The 21,637-nt window shown below is 42.6% G+C and overlaps 1 protein-coding gene across 3 annotated transcripts in view; it reads right to left on the bottom strand.

The window, feature by feature from the left end:
* TEAD4 (TEA domain transcription factor 4) overlaps positions 1-21,431 on the bottom strand; it is a 51,732-nt gene extending 30,301 nt beyond the window's left edge. The window contains exons 1-3 of one of the 3 annotated variants that reach the window (XM_032680046.1): positions 21,248-21,431; positions 20,827-20,905; positions 6,797-7,051 (exon numbers count right to left, since the gene is read on the bottom strand). In XM_032680046.1, coding sequence (XP_032535937.1) covers positions 6,797-6,803 — 7 coding nt within the window. In that variant the 5' untranslated portion in view covers positions 6,804-7,051; positions 20,827-20,905; positions 21,248-21,431. Of the gene's footprint in view, positions 1-6,796; positions 7,052-12,641; positions 12,697-20,826; positions 20,934-21,247 lie in introns of those variants that run through there. The other 2 variants (XM_032680045.1, XM_032680047.1) reach the window with 2 other exon arrangements.
* Positions 21,432-21,637: the final 206 nt, after the last annotated feature.

Here is a 21,637-nt window from a genome sequence, read left to right as displayed (position 1 = left end):
TTTGCTGCCCAGATCTTCACCACACACAGACAATACAGGGTTTGTTATGGACTGGTTAATGAGCAACTGTTTAAACCAATAGACAGTCCTAGTTCTCCTGTGCTCATTATCTGGATCCTGCGTGAATGAGAATACTGCTTCTTCTTCTAGCTGTAATATTAGTGTCTCTTTCTGAACAAGCAGCTTTCCTCCACTTTGGGGCACTCCTTAAGGCACTAGAACCCGGAATGCTTGTGTTGTCCTATACTGGTTTTGCTTAAGGAATGCCCTTGAAAGAGACTTTAAAAGAGAGCTCATATAATAGGCTTTGCTTACATGCACTGTGTAAATAAGAAAACTCCTTTTTTTCCTATGCCAGGTCTTCACACAATCTGCATATTGACACTTAACAGCTCCCTTTATGTATATGCACACCCTTTCTTCAGAAATGCTATCACCCTTCTCTACCCAATGCTTGGCTAATAAACAGAAGGCATATTCTGAGAAAGCACTCCTAGTGTTTATCCAGGAGTCTACTGCTTCTGTTTCAAACCTAAGAAAAGGCTTCTGTGTCAATAAACATATCCAGTCTCACAAACATATTCATGTCACAAAAACACAGATAGTATGAATCACAGGACTAACAATTTAGAAAAAAACTACTGATATTTACAGTGTAAAGCCACCTAATGCCCACCGTTCTCTTGTCTCCTGGGTAAAACCATAGCACTTCCAATCTGGAATCCACCTCTCATTCATATAAACACAGATACACATGAGCACACAAACCCCCATTCCTTGGGACTGGCTGTACAAATACAATCCTAATAGTTTTGTCTGATATAATTTTTAAAGTCCCCAACAACAGCACTTCCATTCTATCTCCTTAGAGATCCCTCAGCACTGAGCACCATGCTGTCTTGAAGTCTTTGCTGATATCCATCCTATATTCTTTCTTTCTCCCCCATTAATCCTAGTCATGCTCACATGTTCCACATAAAATCCCTCTCCCTCCTAAATGTTAACACCCTTCAAATATTTTTAGACTGTTATTATGTGTCCCCCCACCCTCCACCTTTCAGTCATCGCTTAGCCAAGCTATGTATATTTAGCTACTTTAATCTTTCCTCCTAAATCAGACCCTTCTACTCTCAGAGCTCAATGTTAAGTCTGGTATGCTTGCCGCTCTTCTCAGAACTCACTCCATGTTTTTGAGATCTTTCTGGTAATGTGTTTGCAAAAACCTGTCCAGACAAGAGCTTTACATGCACCTATTTTAAAGAAAGAAGTAGTCACTGGACATTATTAATTTTCATTTTCCATGCCTGATTTTGTTCCCAAATTTTTCATTCCATCCATATTTTTAAATATTAATAAACATTTGGCATAAGAGCAGATTAGCAACTGGTAATATTTGAACCCAATTGTGAAAGAATGAAATGGGTTTTAAAATGTAAAAGAACGCTAAGGGTTTTTAACTAAACTTTTCAGAAAACCACTGGAAATGGATAAAGTTATCCATAAGAATAGGAGAAGCAAAACAATGACTTGCAATAAGGGAAAAGGCTGACAAATGAAATTGAAACAGTCTCTCAGTTACAAGGCAGATGAGTGGATACATCTACAAAACATAAAGCTGGTTTACTAAATTAGAAATCAATTAAACTGGATATGTTATCTGTAAAGCAAAAAGTTCAGATCAAGTGCCTTTCTGACAATATACCACTACCAATCAACTCTATCTTGGAGAATTATTAACAGTTTGAAATTTAAAAATTAAAAACTCAGAGGAAGAGCCAAAAGGGTAATGCCACGTTGCTAATAAAGGAAGTTACTATAACATGATGAAAACTCTGTGGCTGCAGACATACACCGTAAGAAAAATGTAGTACTAAAACAGCACACTTGTTTTTAAGCCTGACAGATAAATATGGGACTACAAACCTGCTAAAAATCAAAAGGGACAGGAAAAAGTGCATGCCCTTTATTGAAACAACAGAATGAAGCCCCTCGAAATAGTCACAATAATTTTGATAACATGTAGTACACAATAAAATTGCTACTCTATTTATGTTCAGTACTAAGCACGTTAAGGAAAGATCCCACAGCCAGAACTATTAAGTCTAATAACTGTAACAGTAAGCAGATTCCTTGTTGTTCAGCATTACAAGTGGCAAATTTCTCAATATTCAGGAAATGCTCGGAATTCGTAGAAAAATATTTCTTTTTATGTTTGCATGGAAAAAACATCAGTTAAACTGAAATACAGTTTAACACAAAGAACCCTAAACTCTGCTTACAAAGGAGATAGAATGAAAAACATGACAAACTCCAGAAGTTGTTTAACCTACTGCAAATGTCTCCAGAAATCTTGCTTCATCTAGTCAACAACAAAGAACCAGAACCACACAAAAGCAAAACTGAAAGATGACTGAGTGAAACAAAACTCTGTTATTAAGCAACTCTGAAAATATTGCCTACCACCAGAGGGGAGGGCAAAGTCTGCATCCTGACCAATTACCTATGAATACAAAATTTGTCTATCTTCTAGTGTTTAAAATAGGAAATATTCTTTTTCACCAGAACTGTAGGATAAAGGGCTGTTCTGCAGTTCACTAGGTCACAATAATGAAAGGGATAGGAACTTCAGAAGTATCTCTCTGAGGGATATCACAGTTGAAATACAAATTTTGCAATTACCTGGACCATACACTTCAGTGTCAACTGAGCACATTCTCAGCATATTCCAACTGCCTTGACTGAAACATCATCAGGTGAGATGCTAAACTACAACACAGAAGAAAGCATTTGAAGACTGACACCTTGAAGGTTTTCATATCCTCCCTCGCATCAAAGAAAAGTGTTTAGGAACTGGGACAGGCAGTGTACCTTTTATGCTTCTTCACGTTAATGTGTTTACTTTTCAGTTCTACTTTTAGTGACACCGATGTTGGGGAAAACATGAAATGATAGCCTATCCCTTTGAGATAAAGGCACTATCCCATAAAATTTAGTTAGTTACTTCAGAAGAGCAGTGGGAGGGACCAGCTGTGACATGGCAGCTTTTGGCATCAAACTGACCTGTTATTCCGTCTTAATTCACGTTGCAAGCTCAAGTCTTCATGGTCCACTGCCTGCTCCAGGTTTTAACTAGTAACATGGTTGACTATCCTTCTATCACTCAGCCTCTGAGCTTTGGACATCTCGAAGTATTTCCTATCAGCAATTCACAAACAGATGGCACCAGCCTGGGAGATAGATGACTGCTCCCAGCTGTCTGCCCCTCCCTGCTCAGCACAGAAATGGCTGAGCTGTTTGTAAAGCAGCTGCTAAACTATTTACTCCTTCAGAACAGCAATCTAACAAACAGCCACCAATCCTAGCCATCTTGCAAAAAGGTGCTCCAAGACAGGTGCTTGTGCAGCAGAAGGCAACACTGGACAGTTAAGGCAGTAGCTCATGTCTTCTAAGCTTTTGCTTTCTCTCTTGTAAATCAAGGTCCTAGTAGTGTTTTGTCAAAATAAGTATCACTTTGCAAGTTACTATTTTTAATTTCTCTGTCCTCAGTAGTGTTGGGAAACCTGGTCTATTTAGCACCTCCATGCAAATCTCACAAAGGTACTAAGCATTTTCCCTCTGCTTTGTCTAGATCAGTGCTGAAGATGCCAGGAGATAAACTATCACAGAATTTGGTGTTTAGTATTTCATACAAATACTACAGTTATTATTTCTCCCATGGAAAAAAATATACTTGGAAAAAGTGAACAACAGACTTGTAATATCCCTATTTTATTCTAGCAGCAACACATAAAAAAAAAAAATTAGTCTGCAAGACCTTAGTGGTACCAGAAGGCATAAGATCAGTAAGTGCCCCAGACTCACTGCTTCTAATGTCAACACAATGATTAGGAGAAAGGACGGCATTCCATATCACACAAGACAGCTGCTTGTGCCTTATGCAGGTGGTAAGTAAAGACTGCTGGAGAGTGAGGGCTTCCACCTGGAGCTGTTCTGTGGTATGAGCTTATTCAGTCAGGATGTTGCCTCCATGCAGAAATGGAACATGTCTAGGATGGAAAAAGATAATGAAAGGAAAGGCAGGAAAGGCATCGAGACACAGATCATCAGTGTACAGAGAAGAGCTTGGCTGACTTTCAGGTGAAGAAGGAACCACATCAACTCAGCAATCAGCAGAGTGTTGTCTGAAGAGCTGTTAACAAGCCAACTTTGAAGAGTCGTGGAAACAGTAGCATGGAGTCTGTGCACAGGCTGAAACACACCTTTCTGTGCATTTTTAAAGGTATTTAAGCAAAACAGTGAAAGTTCTTCATATTGGCTCAGTGCATTTTAGATAGTTCAAAAAACTTTAAATTGACAATAGGTTGCCTCACAACAGGTGAGAAGTATATAATTGCACATAGAAGAGATACTGGGACCTGGAACATCTTGCCAAAGTACCATTACCACACGAGCCACTTCTTAGTGGGGAAAAAGTGAAATGGTCCCAGTTTTGCCAAGGGAAAGGGGCATATACAGTTCTCTGTAACACCTCACCCCTTGGTTCAGCAAGCTCTGTGCAAGTCAGTCACAGGGCAGCTAAACAACCATCTCTTCAGAGGCAGGGCCAGCTCCACATCGAGCTTGTTCTGTTCCACCAGCTGGCTTGTAAGCAGTGAAGATGAAATCAGGGACTATATTTATTCTCCCTGCCCGGTCATATCTTTCTATAGATCCCAGGCTGGGCCCTGCTTCCTTGAACAGGATCCTGGAGACTAGTAAGCAAAGGAGGGCATAAATCATTGCCTCGGGTTCTGTCAGAAGCACACTGAACCAACCATCCATACTTGGAACAGGTGCACTGAAGGCAAGCAGGGACACTGTCCCATTTGGAGTAGTGGGGGAGGGCTGGCAGAGAAGCTGTTCCTCTCCTGGAGCCTACTCTTAACTTTTCACCCTGCAAGTGGGTTATTTACCTTCTGCAGTTCACCAGTCCAGTCAACTAGATGTGTTCTACCAAACACCACTCCATACTAGGTCAGGCCCCAGCTAAGTTTCATTGTAGTCCACTGTACTTTGATTTTGCTCTCACTCATTTCTTTTGTGGTTCATTTCACTCTCTGCTCTGACAAATTCACTGCAAAGCTGAAATATTCCAGGGACCACGCAGAATGTTTCATAAATTAATACAGTCTTAAAACACAACTGTAATTTTTCACCAGTAACTTTAAAAGTCACCCATCGTGAAAAGTAATGCAGACATAGAGCAACAAAGACTGTGTCACTAATTTATGCTTAAAAACCATGGGGCGGACTCTCAAGTTATATTTTAGTTTGAGTAACATTTTAAGCAAGTATTAATCCTGAAAGAAGCAGTCCTACCCTCACCTCAACCATGGCTGCTCATTCCCACTCTCATCGTCCTTGTAAACCCAAACAGTAGAGCAGCATCCAGACTGAGGTTCACTTTTTTCCCCTTTCTGGCTGTGTCAGTTTTAAACTGGATCACTTCCCTGGTTGACTCCATAGCACAAGCACAAAAATGTTTGTGCCAGCACAGAGCAGGAATTGATGTCTGGCTGAGAATACTAACACTTGCTTGGCCTCAGGGTGATCAGCGTTACCCAATACATATTGGTCTTCCCAGATACAATGATGTGTGTACCCAGTAAAACCATCCATTGTAGATAAGGCCGTGTAAACAAGACCCCACCCATGCCCCCAGGGTCAGAGCAATCTATTTCCTTGCTCAGGGAACAATGGCCTGAGGGGTGGACAGAAACGTGCAAAATGAGTTGTGAAGTGCTCCATATGAAGCTTCGGGGCATGCATGGAGCATCCCGTGATGGGGCCTGCAGAGCCAAGCAGATTCCAATGTAGGAGGGGAAAAAAAAAACAACCAAATAACAAAACAAGCACTGACTGGGCAGTTAGAGGGCTGCCGTCCATAAGATCCTTGCTACTGCTTTGAGAAACAGTCCACCTTGGGACTTGTAACCAAATACTGGGCACTCTGCCTTTGCTTTTTAGTCACAGAAGTACCAGGTGGCTTCTTCCAATGCTAGGCTAGAGAATCCAGGCCAGACCAGCTTTTTGTGGACAAAATCAAGAGAGAAATTTCAACTGTGGAAAAGGTCAAAAATCAAATTCAAAAGCACGTGTACCACCTATAAAGTTGAATTCTGCTAGAGCTCCTAGCCAGTGCTCCTCTGCATTCAGGGCTGGGTATCTAGCTAGCTAGATGAGAATAACCCATGTGAAAGATATTTGTGTCAGGACTATGAGAAAGCAAACTACAACAAAAGGGAGTGGACAGAAAAGTCTGCTTTCTGCCCTTCTTAAGGTCTGAAAAGTGTAGCTACTTAGCAAACCGTAGGTGTTCGCACATCAGCAGAGCTATTCAGGGGTTCAGGAGCTGAACTTCTGCCTTGCAGGATCAGAGATGCAGACCTTTACCTGCTCCTACCTCCAACAAGAATGGTGGAGACAGCAGAGAGAGATACTGTAAAAAATACTTAGCATATCATGAAGCCACTAGATTACGTGTATCTAAACATTAGTTCAGTAGTATGCCCAATTCTGGGATCTACCTTATTGACAGTCCCCTGAAAAAGACATCTGTAACTCTTTCTGAGCTACAGATGTGAATGTTAAAATCTTAACCGATTTTCCAAAATACAACTTGAAGCAACCAACTGCATCAGCTTGGGAACACCTGAGAGAAGGGAACTCATTCAGAACATCACTTGGTACAAGACAAGCGGCTTGCATGGGGCAGGCTGCCTGGAGTGTCGTGACAGTGCCCTTTCTTTCTCCTTACCATACATCTTGCCTTCGTCTGACAAGATAATCTTCCGCCGACCACATGGTGGGTAGATGGCTAGCGCTTCCTGGAAGCTCTGCTCGATGTCCGGACTCCACACCCCCTCGGCGTCATTGTCAATGGGTTTATCCAAGGCCTCGCTGCCCCCCGAGTCGTTGCTCCCCTCAGGGGAGGTGGGAGAACTCCACTCGTTGGAGGTAATGGTGCCAGCTAGAAACTCCAAGGTGCCACGTGGAGAAGCAGACTCAGAACCTGGAATGGCAAGCACATCGCATGTCAGTTGCAAGTTTTCCTCTCTAGGAAAATGTGGAGATACTAAAGGATAAAAAAAAAAAAGTTAAAAAACGTCAGTGAGGAGAGGTTTTACTTTAAGTTTACCTTAAACGGTAACTCAACCATGTGCTTGATTTCTATTTATGTTGAGATGAAAATCTTTTCTGACAAAACAGCCTGCTCCAATCTCTCTTTGGCTCATTAACTCTCTGTCACTTCCCAATTCTCCTCAGATGTGTCTTCTTATCTGTCTTTATCTCCTTATTTCTTTCTCTCTCTGCTGTTATTATCCGTGTAACTGTTATTTAACTCTTTGAAGCACACATACAGGGATTCAGTCTGTGTGAAAGACTATACAAAATATAGCAGTGATGTATCTAGTAATCACTGAGCACCGGAGCACTGGGGTTGAAATCTTCTTAGATACTGTTTCACTGGATCAGAGTTAGCAGCAGTCAGTGTCATTTTTAACACTGACATTTCTTCTCAAGGATCATCTGCGCTTTTAAAAGCCGTTTCTGGAGCCTGACAGTTTAATGCAATGTCTCCCAAATCTCAGCACCATATTCTGGCAGCAGCAGAAAGCACCATGAGTAAAGGCATAAAAGCACTAGGTTGCAGGTCAAGAACCTAAGTGCTTAGCCTATTTCTACTGCTCACCTTCAGATCGACCTTTGGCAAATTCCTTCAGTTCCATCTGCCCCTCTGTCCCCTTATCCTTTACCCGTCCCAGGATATTAGATTTGCCACTGGGCAGGAGAAGAAATCAGTTTCTCATTGAACCTAAGCAGGCAGCTGCGAGCTCTTGGAAACTACAATAAATTACGGTCTACTTATAAATGCCTACGGTAGAGGCTGTAGAGGCTGAAGCCACTGAACGAGCTGATGAAACACTCACTGAGAAAGACTTAAGACCACACAGACACTTCCAGTCAACCATCAGGAAGACAAATGCCTCCTAAAGACACAGATCATTCCTCTTCCTTAATCCCAAAGCTGTTCGTTTACCATTTTAATAGTTTTGGTTATCTGGGCTACAAAGAATATTCATAAGCCAGCATCTGAGAAGCCAGCCAGAGAGTTCAACACTTCCCTGTGTATCAACACTGAGTTGTGTAGCAAGAAAATCAGAATACGGATTTTTTTTCTGCAAGCAAAAGATTCAAACCTGTACTGAAAAAGAGACTAAGGAGAGGGCTCTGACATGCCAAGTCTCTAGCTCAGAAATATCACATTAAAAATATAAAGGGGGACCCGGGAGAAACTGGAGCATAGTCTATGTCAAAAACTAGACAGAAAATAAAACCGTGCAGTTATGCTATGCCCTAGTTGATAAAGAGGGAAAGCAGGTCCATTCATTACACTTCAGAAGTTTAAAAATTCAGGACACATGGCTCCAGAAACTTTTCTGACATCAACTTTTTTTAAGTCTTTCTTTGGTTTCTTACGTCTTTGGATTTTGTGTTTACAAAAATCTTCTCTGAGACCATAATGATGAGATTAATTTTTTTTAAGAAAAACTGATATTCTTTAGGAATTTTAACATTTCAAGAGCTGAAGTTGTAAAAAGATTTGACAACACTGGCTTTCAGAAGGTTTTTCTGCTCCTTAATGATTTTAGGTGGGAGCAGATGCATATTTTATGTCTCCATAACCCACCAAAAGGTAAGGAAATAAGTAAGACAACACTGGGCCTTTTAGTAATTTCTAGACACATTGTACTATACAGCATTTTAACAAGTGCTTCACAAAGACATTTAGAAAACCCAGTATACAACTTATTTCCTGTTAGAACAGGTGAACCACTCTCCATCCATCCATTTCAGCCCCTATATCAGATTATTTCAACCCTCTTGACCCACAGTATACATTTTCAGAACTCTAAGGAACATGAGAAGAAAAAATGGAGTGGGAGTTGAGAGGGGTAGGGCAGAAAGGGGAACTCACACTTGGCCTTTACCAATGGAACAGGCATCCCAAGCACACTGTCAATGGCACCAAAGCAGACAATGTGACTTTAAGAGACCCTGAAATGAAGGGTAACAGTTGCTTCCCCTATCAAGAATCTACCACGAACACATCACCTTTCACTTACAGATGCTAATAAAACATTATATGGGTATTCAGGAGATTGTCCTGCTGGAGAATTAGTGCTGAGGAGTAAGCTTTCCACGGGGAGACTCTGACAGACAAACAGAAGTTACGTGTTCCAAATGTTCTTCTTCTTTTGAAATTTCCCCAAGCATCCCTAGTCCCTAGAGGCTCTCAAAACCCCCTGTAGTTAATGTACATCAAAATCTCCACAAACACAAGGCACAGACTAGTTTTAACTCAGGCTGACAGACTGAGAAATGGAAGGGTTCAGAAAGAATCCTAAGGTGTGACAGCAAGTGTATTCACGGTACCACCTGCACTGAGAGCTGCAAGTCTCATAACAGCCAGCAGGCTCCACACCAAGTGAAAACATGCTCTGCCTGCTCAACTGTGTGACTCCCATAGCCATGGTCACTGGAAGCTACTCCTCTGCTGTCAAGCCAAATCTCTTAGCAATGCATACAAGCAGACAAAGTCATCCAGGGAATGAAGGACTATCATGACCATACTTTGAATCCAGTTATTTTCATCTCCTTAATGTCCATGCTGACACAGAATACCTAGCAGATGATTTTATCATGGCACACTTCTAGGTTGAAACTAAGTAAATATAGCTGAAGCACAACTCTCCTCCTCCCACATCCACACCCTAGGAGTAGTTGCCTGATCATTCCATGTTTTACAGGGCTCTGCATCCGCACTAGCACTAAATACTTTTGGTGACAAAGGAATCTCTGGGTCCTTTCCATTCCTCCAGAATAACTGGAGGAGAAAAAACATTCTCTTCAGTTTAGTGTCAGCTCTCCAGACTCTTCTCCAAACATGAAAGAAAAGTTGCACCAACTTGAGCAGATGTCATTTTTATATTCAGGGAAGTCCACTAAGCAAGACACTGAATATGTGAGCTTTCTCTCACATTGGTGTAAATCAAGAGAGATATGGAACATAATAGCAGTGACAAAAGAAATTATATAAATCTTGAAGTGACTAGATATATTTTTTTTATGCTTCTTACTTTTTGTGCCTCAACCAGCAATGCTAGTCCTGTCCCAAGCTACAGCTAGGTCAGTAGGAACTGAAATGTGTTATTGTGGGCAATCTCAACTTTCCTATACCTTGAGGCCTGATTCTGCTTTCCCTTCTTGGTACAAAAGCTATTCCTGATGGATAATGAGAAAAGTGGAACTGTACAGACTATAAAATCAAGGATGTTTGGCCATCTCCAGCTGAAAACTCTGTAACCACCCAGACACTAACACAAATTGGACTTCTTTTTGATAACTTCTGAAGAAATTCCAGAGATTGAAATAGCCATGAAAATCCTTATAACTCTGTGCCTCTAGATTAGTAAGATGACAAGGGCTGAAAGGGCCTGCAAAGTTTTCTTAAATAATGTTGCTTAACTAGCAAGCTCCATGTGCAATTCCAGGCAATACTCTATGCTCAGAGGCAATAAACAGTAATTCAGTGAGTTCCAGTTGGGTTCTGTCTGGGGTCTGTGGCTCTGCTTTCATTGAACACTTCAGGCCTGTTTCCTGCATTGTTGATCTGTACTCACTGGTGGCCAAGGTGGCCACTCATTAAACTAAGCAAAGCAAACCAAAGAATCTGGGGGCTAAACCCTGTGGTAAATGGCAAATTAAAAAACTGGCAGTGCAATCACTTCCCATGGAATGAGCAATCTGGTGAAAAACAGAGCATTTTTCAGAAAAGTGAGAATGTTGAGTGTCTTATTTGTAATAAAGGCTTGAATAATATTCATTAGTAACTACTTGAACAAAATAGAAATGTTTCAGTTAGCATCCAATCAATAGTTGCTATATGCATACATCTTGATTACTCTAATGGTGATTTCTATTACTGAGTGTTCTATTACTGCTAAATATTTTAGTACTTGTATTTTTTTCTCAAGTTTTGCCTGTGGAAGAGTTTGTAATCACAAAGCTTTCTTCTGACATGGAGGGAATTTGATTCTGAAAGCACTAAACAGACATCCCAGACATGCCCAGACAATTCCTTCCCCATCTGAATTCCCTCAACAGGCACAGTTCTTAAGATCAGAGGTGTCAGAGGATGTTGTCCCATTCTCACAATAGCAAGTTTTGCCAGAGGTCATAGGGCTTAGTGTTTGTTCTGTTTAGATTCCCTCAGTTAAAACTTATGCCCCATTCCTTGGCTCTTGTATATCTGCAATTGTACCTTACCGTTTTTCTCATTCTGATCCCACTCTTATTTTACTGAGAGATGATGAACAATTATTTTTTGTGGGGTCAAGTCATGAGTTCTCTCCCAGGATCAAAGACACAAGGCCCCTCACAGCACATCCACCTCCTCACCACAGTATCTCTATTCCCTTCTTAATGTTTCCCTCTGTCAAATTAGTGTTTCTTATTCATCTTGTTCCCTGTTCTTCTTTCTGCCATGGTCCATCTCTTAACGAGTCACTCACAAAGGCAGGTTTTGGGGTCTGAGGAAAGCAAAACCATGGAGAAAGCACAAAAATCTTTCAGCTTTGGTCTAAGTGTTCCAATTTCGGTAATTTCAACACTAACTCTCTTTCCTTTCACACATGGTATCTCATTGAGATTCAGAGATCCTGCAGGGCTAGACAGCTGCCAAGAGCCCTTCAGCAAGGTCTCATTGACAGGGAGCACATCTTTAACAGACTCCATAGTCTGACACATCTGCTTTCTAATATTAATCCCTCAGTCATTACTGTTGGTAACAGCTCCCTCTTAAGTGTTTGTGGCAGCTGCTCAACACAAAATCATACTTTCCTGAGGATCTGAAAAATTGCAGCCAGCTGTCTCCAGTTGTTCAGTTTTCTTAGAGCTGCTCTGTCCAAAGAAACTCCCCCTACTCCATGGCCATCCCCTTTCCCTGCTGGAATTAATCACAACACGCTAACCAGAGAGGTCCCTATTCACTCACGGTAGGAACGCTTGCCAGCACAGCCGTGTGGAGTCTGACAGTGCAGTTCCACTCCTGCTCCTGAGCTGGCAGCACTCTGAGAAAGTCACTGTGCTTTACTAAGAACATCCCATCAACCTTGGTGTCATTCAATGGAACTGCAAGCTGTGGGGGCAGGGGTTGCTTCTCCTTACAGGTATTCCCTTGGTGTCATTGTAATGCAAACAAAACCAAACAATACCGGTATTCATTTGGTAACGTGAACCAAATACTGCTACTATAGAGGATCTGAACTACAACATTTTCATATCTGATCAGCAGTCAAACTGCGAATTAAAAAAATTTTGTTCAACCAGAACAGATGCTCAAACCATAGAGCAGTTTATAACAATAAGATAATCTGGAAACAGGAACAACCAGTCGATTACTTCAATCCAGAACAGCTAACAAATGAATTTACACAATGCAGTCATACAAGGAAATTTGGGTTTAGGGGAACAACGATTTGAAATACTAAGAAACCTATTGCGCAAGGTACAAGATGGAAGATACCATTCCAACTTACCAGAGGAAGAAGGCTGGGAAATTCTATGGGACACTACAATAGTATCTTAGTTCCTCTGAAAGAGAAGAATGAGTGCAATCAGTAGATGAGCAGCTTCAAGACAGTTCAACTCAAAGACTGCAGGAAAAACATACTAGAAGGGGAAAAGATGGGAAAACAGCTATTCAGCGATAACTCAAGGTCTGTTAAAGCTTGCAGGCAAAAGAGGACAAAAATCATGGACATGTTTACAGAGAAAAATAAAGATGCAACTGTAGTAAGTACTAATTAGCACTGAACTGTGTCTAGGAAGGTAACAGCATTTTTGCAGCACCTGACAGCAACAAGTTTCTAAGGCCCCTTAGGAGCTGCACTCCCATCATTAAGCCAGCCTGGAGCCAGAGCCACTCAGTTTCAGCAGAAGATCCAGGGACAGTGGAGATGGGTGGGTGCAGTTCACTGAGCCTTTTGAGGGGGCTTCACTCAAGCACTAACAGCTTAGCCAAATGGTGAGCCTGGCTATAATCTTACTTTTTGCCCCGAGCATCCTGCAATCCTGAGCAATGCTAGCTATTCCCAGTGAAGAGCCCTATCCACCTAGTAGGACACCAGAGTAATGCTGCATAATCCAATGAATAAAACCAGTTAAGTGCTACTTGCTGCAGGTGAAGCAAAAGTTCTTAGCTGGCAGCAGTGCCAGACAAAGAGGAAAGAACTGATATTTTCCTCGATGTATTGGGCAAGCTAATTTACTCATTACATCTAAAAGCTGCATGGTGAGATTTCTGCCTCTGTCTCACCTCTGAATGAGACTGGTTCACGAAGGACTAAGCACTACGATCCTCAGATCATATCCAGCATAAGGTTGGGCTCCAGCTGAACGGTTGTCACACTGCCTAACGCAAAATCAAGCTCGCTTTGTTTGCTACACCAAAACCGCCCGCAGCAGCTGCTGTTCAAAAGGCACCTGACTTCCCGAGCAAAGCAAAACAACTCTTAAATTATTGCAGTAGCTAGCTCTGGCTGAAACAGAGAGAGGATGTAGTGTCCAGCAGAGTGATATAAATCAAAGCAAGGAGAGAGCAGAACTTCTATCAGTGCAGCCCTGGATAATGCAGTCAAACAGGATGTGATGAGATAAGGCTGTGTGTGGCCTTGCACACCATCCAATCAGTTACATTTGCGATAAAGGAAACAGAGCACAGAGCCTTGCTGCCCCGAGGAGGGAAGAAAAAAACTCCACGAACCAACAACAAAACCCAAAGGCTGGTTCTGATCCCACTAGTCTAGGGGTGGCCGGCTTGGGGATCAATCCTGAGTGATGGGTAACTGATGCACAGCTCCCAGGCACAGGCCACATCATAAGGCCATCAGCCTTGGACTGACAAAATGACTACTGCGTGATTAATGTCTCAGCTGGGGGGGAAAAACGAGCCAGCAAGGGCAGCAGAGATTGACACTGCCAGGTTGTCCTGGGATTGAGCCACACAGTGGGCTGGCCCCAGCTCTCAAAGGAACAGTGGAATTCCTGGGGAGTCACTGTTATCTCCCATGCGGGAACTGTTCCCAGAGCTCCCATTCTCCCTGACTTTCCAAGACATGTGGCATGTGTTTCCCAGCTTCCCAAACAGATGAAGGTTGTGGCAGGGTGAAAATGGTTAGTCACCCTCGTGCTGGCAGCAGCAGTGACCAGGAGTCATTCTCCCATCAAGCACAGAGCTGTTTAGAAAGCAAAGACCCAGGAGGAAGTCAGATAATCAGTCCCTTTTCTATCACAGAATCACTGGTAGTATTAGTTAATGTGTTAAAATTATAACTGTCCCTTGAAGTACAGACAAGTGTAGATATTGACAGATTAAAATTACTTGAGTCTTACCAAACCAATCTAGAGACAGGAATAAACAAAGCTGAGCATTTTCCCAAAGAGTATTATTCACTTAACTATTAGAGGATAGGGAACCTTTAACAGCAACCTAAAAAAACCCCTTGCTCCTAAACCCACCAAAACTCAGTTGTCCTGAAAATCTCACCATCAGGCTCAAAAGCCTGCATTTTACCTATGAAAAAAAGTACAGCACAAAGACATAAGTGAACCACCCAACAGCAAAATCAGAGAGGAGTTAAAATCTAGACAAGAACTTCAAGACACGAAAAGGTTAACTTTAAAAGCAATTTGCAATTGCAAGTGGTTTAACTTCAGAGGGACTCACGTTCAACACTGTCTGGAAATAGAACATCTTTTGAGTATTTACTGGCAATTAACACCAAATTGAGACTCATAATGCTCATTTTATGATATCCAAATCAAATCCTTATTTCCTAATCCTGCCTCCTGTTCATGACATCTTTCAACCTCTTGTCTAGGACTCAAAGGTAGATGTTCCAGAAAAAACTCACAACTGTGACGTACTTAGCTTCCCATAACACTAATGGCAGAACTGCACATGAACTCAGACAGAAGATAGATGTTTGCAAACCTCATCCAAAGTGGTGAAAATGTTTAGCTCCAAGACTACAGTCAGTCTCCAAGAAATGAAACAGATGAACCTGGGCTAAGAGACTTACAAGAGAATAGACAGAGACACTGACCACACAACCTGTGACTTCCACTCCTGCAGTGCTTGCAGGTGGTGTGTTGTGGGCATGACCTGTCTGGCCAGGGCTAAGCCCTCTACTAAAGCCTCAAGACAAATGCAAGCCACAATCAGGCAGAACAGGTATATAAAATGGGAGCAATGCTTAGTGCTCCGTTGACTTTTCCTCCTTCAGTCAACCAATTACACATGTGCTTTGATTTTAGTAGTAGTCAGACATGAGCTTAAAGGAGTTTGAAACTTGTGATAACACAATGACTAAGTAAAGAATACCTGTCATGAAAGATCTTCATCATATGAAACGAACCCTACTCATGGCTACCAACCAAGCTTCACTCCCTCGGGGTATTCAGACACCCAGCTCACTTTCGGAGCACACGCTCCATCTGGAACATGCAGAAGGTAAACATTCACAGCTTACAGCAAAGTTGGTCACTTCTTAAGGCTGACACTGGGGAAAGTCAACAGATTTGGTTTCCTGTAAGAGTCTGACATTTCCTAGCAGACAAACACACACCAGCCATTTAAACCAGATTTCAGTTCTCCTATTAGTTTGATACATGGGACAGTAAACCTGTCCTCAACTCAGATTAATGTAATTTTGAGTTCAAAACTCTTTCCTTTCTCTAAATATGGCATAAACAAGCTGTCATTTCCAACCTGCTGAACATAGAGTGATTTCACAGAAAGCAAATGAAAATAATGAGAATCTGTAATTACAACCCCAACCCTCAAACAGGTATCAGTAAAAAAGAAAAAAATATAAAAAGAAATGCCAAAACTGAAAAAGTTAAACTTGTCCCCAGATATTACAGGAAAGCATGAACCTTCTAAATTATCTCTTTGCCCTTCCAGACCCTTCTCACCAGGAAGGTCAACAGGTTATATACCTTCTGTTGGATTAATCTACAGGAGAACAAGGGCAGCTAGCCAAGCAAAACTAGATTCTTAAAGGGACACAGCCAACAACAGACTCTACTCCAGTTTTTAAAGCATGTTCTTACAAATAAAACCTGTGACCAAAAGGAACGGAAAAAGACACTTCTTCTCTATTTTTCAGTTAGCAGACAAGCTGGATAAAAACAGATTTACATTGTTTCCTCTGCACAGTTATTTTCTTCTGACCATATAGACCTTTCAAAAATAGGGCAGAGAAATAAATAGGATTTTATTATTTTTATAAAAATAATTCAAAGAACAGTGAGTGTGCTTGGAGATAATCTTCTTATACCAACCTCTCTTTTACACCTCCCTTTTTTTTTTCCCTAAGCTGACAAGATTTTCAGACCAAAAGACTAGTCTAAGTCTGGCTAATCTGGTACCAATGAGTTTTATTTTGAGGACCTGCTATGGAGATGTATGATCAGGTAAAATGAACTTAAGACACATCAGCAAATCCTCCCTTTCCATTTCAGCACACACATGCTCCATGCTCTCTTGACATTTCCTGCTTCAGTTAAAGCAGTCCTGGTTATAAGAAATTAGACTTTACCTGCACATCTGTCATTAATGGTTACCATACTGTTGGAAAGGAGGCACTTGGAGGACTACACTCATTTATTTTCTCTTTGGCAATAGCAAAGCAGATGCTTCAAAAGCTTGTACTCAGGCTCTGAAAGCCACTGGCACTCATGTCTTAGAAATACACCAAAGTAAAACACCTACCCTTTGGCAATCACATTCTAACAAAGGTAAGAACAAGGTAATTATAAATCTACAACAGAACAGAAAAACAGAGCCAGTGACTCAGCCAGTGGCACCAGGAACTGGAAAACCTGCCCCTCCCTAGCAGGAAAACGTCTAATTCATATGGTGTTAAAAACAAAGCAAAGTGACTGCATCATCTCCAGAAAAAGGAGGACCTGAGGGGCAGGAACAATAAAAACAAAAATCCACCAACCCTCCCCCACCAAAAAGAACCCAAAACCCCAAGAACCCAAAATACCACCTCCAAACCCTAAAGAACTCTTTCTAATCATGTAGTCTCAGATCTTGTAAGGAGCTCCACGCATGCGGATTCCTGACTTTTTTTACAAGGCTCTACAAAGGAACACGTTGGGCATTCATTTAACATGGTGGTTGACAGAAGTTGGAGAGAGGAGCATCCGATACTATAAACCTTACTAATAAACTTGATTGCTCTTCAGAGCAGGATAGAATTGCTGTGAAGGTAGAGAATGGAAAGAATACAGTGCACAACGTAATAAGTTTAGACTTAGAATACTATTTGTTATTCTTTAAGGAAATCATAGCTAAAGATTGGCTTTGGTTGTTCATATTATTAGAAAATTAACAGCTTCAAAAATAAGCTTAATGATATATATGTTATATAACATAGATATGATGTATAATGATATACAAACAGAACCAACAGGAACAGGGGCATGCATCTACTGGATTGCTGCAGGAATCTTTGCTAGTCCAGTTGCCTTTGACATCTTAATTAAAGATCTAAGACTGAATGAAGGTAATGTTAATGAAACTTGCATGATACAGAATGACATTTACAAACACTGGTGGATAGAAACTACTCAAAGGGAGTTTGCATAAAAACAAATGAAAGAAGCAAGGGAGACAAATAAGACTATGTGGAAAAAGTAATGCAAAGAAAATGAAAAAATAACAATGAAAAGAACCCCAGAGATAAAATCAAGGAAAAAAGCCCTGCCAGAAGCGGGAGCTAAAGGCATGCAAAAGTGAGAATGTTGAACAAATGACAGAGTTGTCTGCAAAGCAAATGCTTCTGCAAAATGACCAATGTGACTTTAATCTGCATGGGCTCAGATATCACTTCAGGCAACAAAGAGAGATGAATCACCTCCAATTCATGGAACATCCAATCTCATTCTGCAGAAGGAACAAAGATAAACTGAAGAAAGTGAAAAGAGTATTAAAAAAACACATTAGGACTAGAATAATAGACATTGAAAAATATTAAAATTTTAGCCTCAGTAGTAGCTTTAGGAACTTAAAAGATGCAAATGCAGAGATAGAGAATAAAGAATCATTTCAGAGAAACAGCAAGGCAAAAACTGTTCCAACAGAGTAAGAAAACTTTTTTGATGTACACTGGGTGATGAAAAAGTTGCCCAAGAAAATTTTACGTAGTATTTGAGGGGATGGGAACCAAACCAAATCCAACAAATGAACAAAAGACAAACCTGAGCTAAAGGGAAAGTATAATAGATCTTTAAAGAAAGGTAACACTGAATTTTCACTTTCTTAAGATACAGTTGTGGCCAGAAATTCATTTCACTATCACAGGAACTACTGTAGACGTGATCTAAGGAACAGCTAAAGGTGCAGAAAAATGTCAATGTTGCTAAGAAAATGCCCCCATTCTTCCCCGACTGCTCGCCCTCTAGTCATTGCACCCCCTCCTCCAGACACTCCAGCACGTGACCGTGTATGATTAACTTGCCTGGAGAACAGATGTGGCTGAAAACTAACTTGCTAAAAGAGTGTTATTTTTCATCTGGATCAGCCCCCTGACCCGAGTCAGTGAACAGCAGTGCCACTGTCCATGGCAGCAACAAAGCAGAGAGGTGTAACAAGTAAGGAAATGGACAGTTTGAGGATGTGTGGACAGGTTCTCTCCACGGCAGTGCCAGCCCGAAAGTCTCTGTGGACCCACCCCTTGGGTTATGCTGGGACAGAACCAAGAGCTGAAAGATACAATCAGAAAAGGACACGGTACTAAGGAAGGAAAGCTGTGAATAAGCATAACGTCACTCCAAACAGAGATGAAAGCAGCATCTCTTGGTGACTGTACTTTTCAGCAACCCTCTCAAAACTCTATGGACTGTATTTGAATTCTGTGAAACAAATACCTGAGTAAGAAAGTCAACGGCAACTGTGATTTTATGTAAGCCACAAACAAGATTGGGTGCCATAGAGCCATTTTTCTCTTTAAAATTTCACTATACTATTTTCATACCATATTTCCACAAGTGTTCTGTAAAACACCAACATTAAGACACCTGCCACAATAATAACCTAAAATATTTCAAAGCCATTGGTAGAACTAATTTAAAATCCAAAAGATGTAGAAGGAACCAAGAAAGTGGAGAAATTCCTAGCACCCATTCTCATGCACACTTATTTGCTTCCAAGATCACCTCCAAGAGGATACGAGCTCTCCAATGAGCTGATAGTCTAGTTTAGAGATTGACAGACTTTGTTGCATGCTTGAGTTCGAGGGAGCCATCCACAGAGGGATTTAGTAAGAACCCAGAAGGTGACTGCACCCACTGGCTGGCTGACCTTGGATTCTGCCAATCCAAGTTCCAGAGAAAACTGGAGTCCCTCAGCATTCAGCAGCTCTAATAAAGAAGCCTCCCTGTATTCACTACAGGATGAACCACGCTCTTCAGTCGTGAGAAAGAAGCCTATCAAAACCAAAAGGCTTTAACTGCACAGGTGATAATACAGGAGCTTCAACCCAGCCCTAGCACTTGCTATATATCCACTCTGCTTTCCCCCTTGTTCTGTTCCTCTCGCTCCTCCCCGTTACTCTCTGCCCTGTCCTACTGCCTACTTCCTTCTGCAGGAGAACAATAAAACCTCTTACATCTATACAGACAGATGGACAGACAGGTGAACGAATGCTCCGCTCACTTGGAACACAGACACCGCAATAAGGTCTTGGGGAAGCCGATCTGTTCGCAGTAATAGGAAAAGGGGGGGGGGGGAACTAAATCTCCTTCTCTCCCACCCAGTCCCCCGCGATTGAAAAAGTATTTTTGCTGTTTATTTGTAGAGGAGCCGCAGAACTCAACTTTCAAGGCAAGAAAGCAACACGAGTGTAACTTCAGGTTGAACAAAGGCAAAATTGGTAATTAGTTACCAATGTGGTTAGTTCTGGGGTTTTGTTTGGGTTTGGGCGTTTTTTTAACTTACATATGACCATTCACTTTAAAACACTTTACAGAAGTCCTTAAGCGCGTTAAGTTCTTCTGCAAAAAAAGGCCCATTTTTACCATCCCATGCAAGAGATTATTTAAACAGAATTATCTACGTAAGATAAGAGATTCCTTGGGAAAGCTTTTTGTTTGTTTTTTTTGTCTGTTTGTTTGTTGTTTTTAATCCTTTCCGACGGCATGCCACTAAAACTGAACCCTTAACTTCAGAAAAATTGAACTGGGAAAAACGTTATTCCCTCATCTTTTGGTAAATAATCTGCAACAACCCACACTCCTTCTCTCAGATAGGCTTCCTTAGGAAATTTTGTTTTGTTTTCCTAAAAAACATCTTCCATAATTTACATTAAAATCCATTACAGAAAGTACTGCTTTTCCTCTCTATCTTCCCCAAGCACATCTGTACGAACGGTACCGAAACCTTTATTTTTTTTTTTTTTCCACATTAGCGCTGTAGTTTTCAGCCGATGCGACAAGAGACCGAGTTCCCCAAGTGGCAGCGCCGGCAGCCCCTTCCCGACGGGAGAAGCCGCCGGAGCCTCCATTGAGGATGTTCCCATCGCTTCCTTTGTACGCCTGTGCCTCCTCTGCCGCACATGACCGGGTCCGAACTCTCCCTTCCAGCCCGTCTCCCTCAGGCACCCGCGCCCCTTCGCCCCGCGCGAAAGCGACCGTAAAACAGCGTGTCCTGACCTGAGCGAGGCAAGAGCGGCTGCGATTCCGTAGGGGCAGCGGGGACCGGCTTCAAATCCTCCTTCAGCTCCAGGACTTTCTGCCAAAAGAGCACTGAACACTGTTACTGCGCGCCTGCCCCTCGCTCCCGCCCGATCCCCACCCCCGAGCCCTCAGGGGTGGGAGCGGGGGCTGGGACAGGGGGAGCGGGCGGGTCAGCCTCCCGTTCAGCATCGCCGCCTCTAAGTCCGAGAGAAAGAAAAAAAAGTTGGCGAGGAGCGGCTCCGGGGTGGGCCCTCGGGGCTCCCCTTTCCTCGGTCCCGCGGCGGCGGGGAGACGCGAACAATGCCGGGCCGGGCGGGCGGCCGGGAGTGGATGGGATGGGAGAGGAGCGGGGGGGCGGCCGGGCCGGCAGGAGCGCAGGCACAAAGCGCACACTCACCTGAGGAGCGCGGAGCGGCCGGCGGAACGGCGAGCGGGGCGGGGGGGGGGGGGCGGCCGGGCAGGAGTTTGGGAGGAAAAGGGAGGGATTTTATTTCCCCTGGAGTTTGAAAGGAGGAAGTGAGGAATGCTAGGAATGAGAGTTGGTATGAAATGAACGCGGCCGAGGGAGGGAGGGGACTGCCGGCTAGCGCAGGGGCTGGGACGGGGCTGGGAGGGGACTGCCCGGGGGGCGGGGGGCAGCAGGAGAAGGGCCGAGGCGGAGTTGGGAACAAAACCCAGCGGGGCCGGGCAGTCCCCGGCCGGGGGCTGTGTGTGACCGGGGCGGAGGGAACGCGGGCAATGGCCGGAAGAGGGGCCCGCGGGGGCGGGGGAAGGAAACTCCGGGAGC

This window comes from Chiroxiphia lanceolata, chromosome 2, assembly GCF_009829145.1.
Source record: "Chiroxiphia lanceolata isolate bChiLan1 chromosome 2, bChiLan1.pri, whole genome shotgun sequence".
NCBI classification, from domain to species: Eukaryota; Metazoa; Chordata; class Aves; order Passeriformes; family Pipridae; genus Chiroxiphia; species Chiroxiphia lanceolata.
Note: the sequence above shows the minus strand (reverse complement) of the source record. Positions and strands in the feature narration are given on the sequence as shown.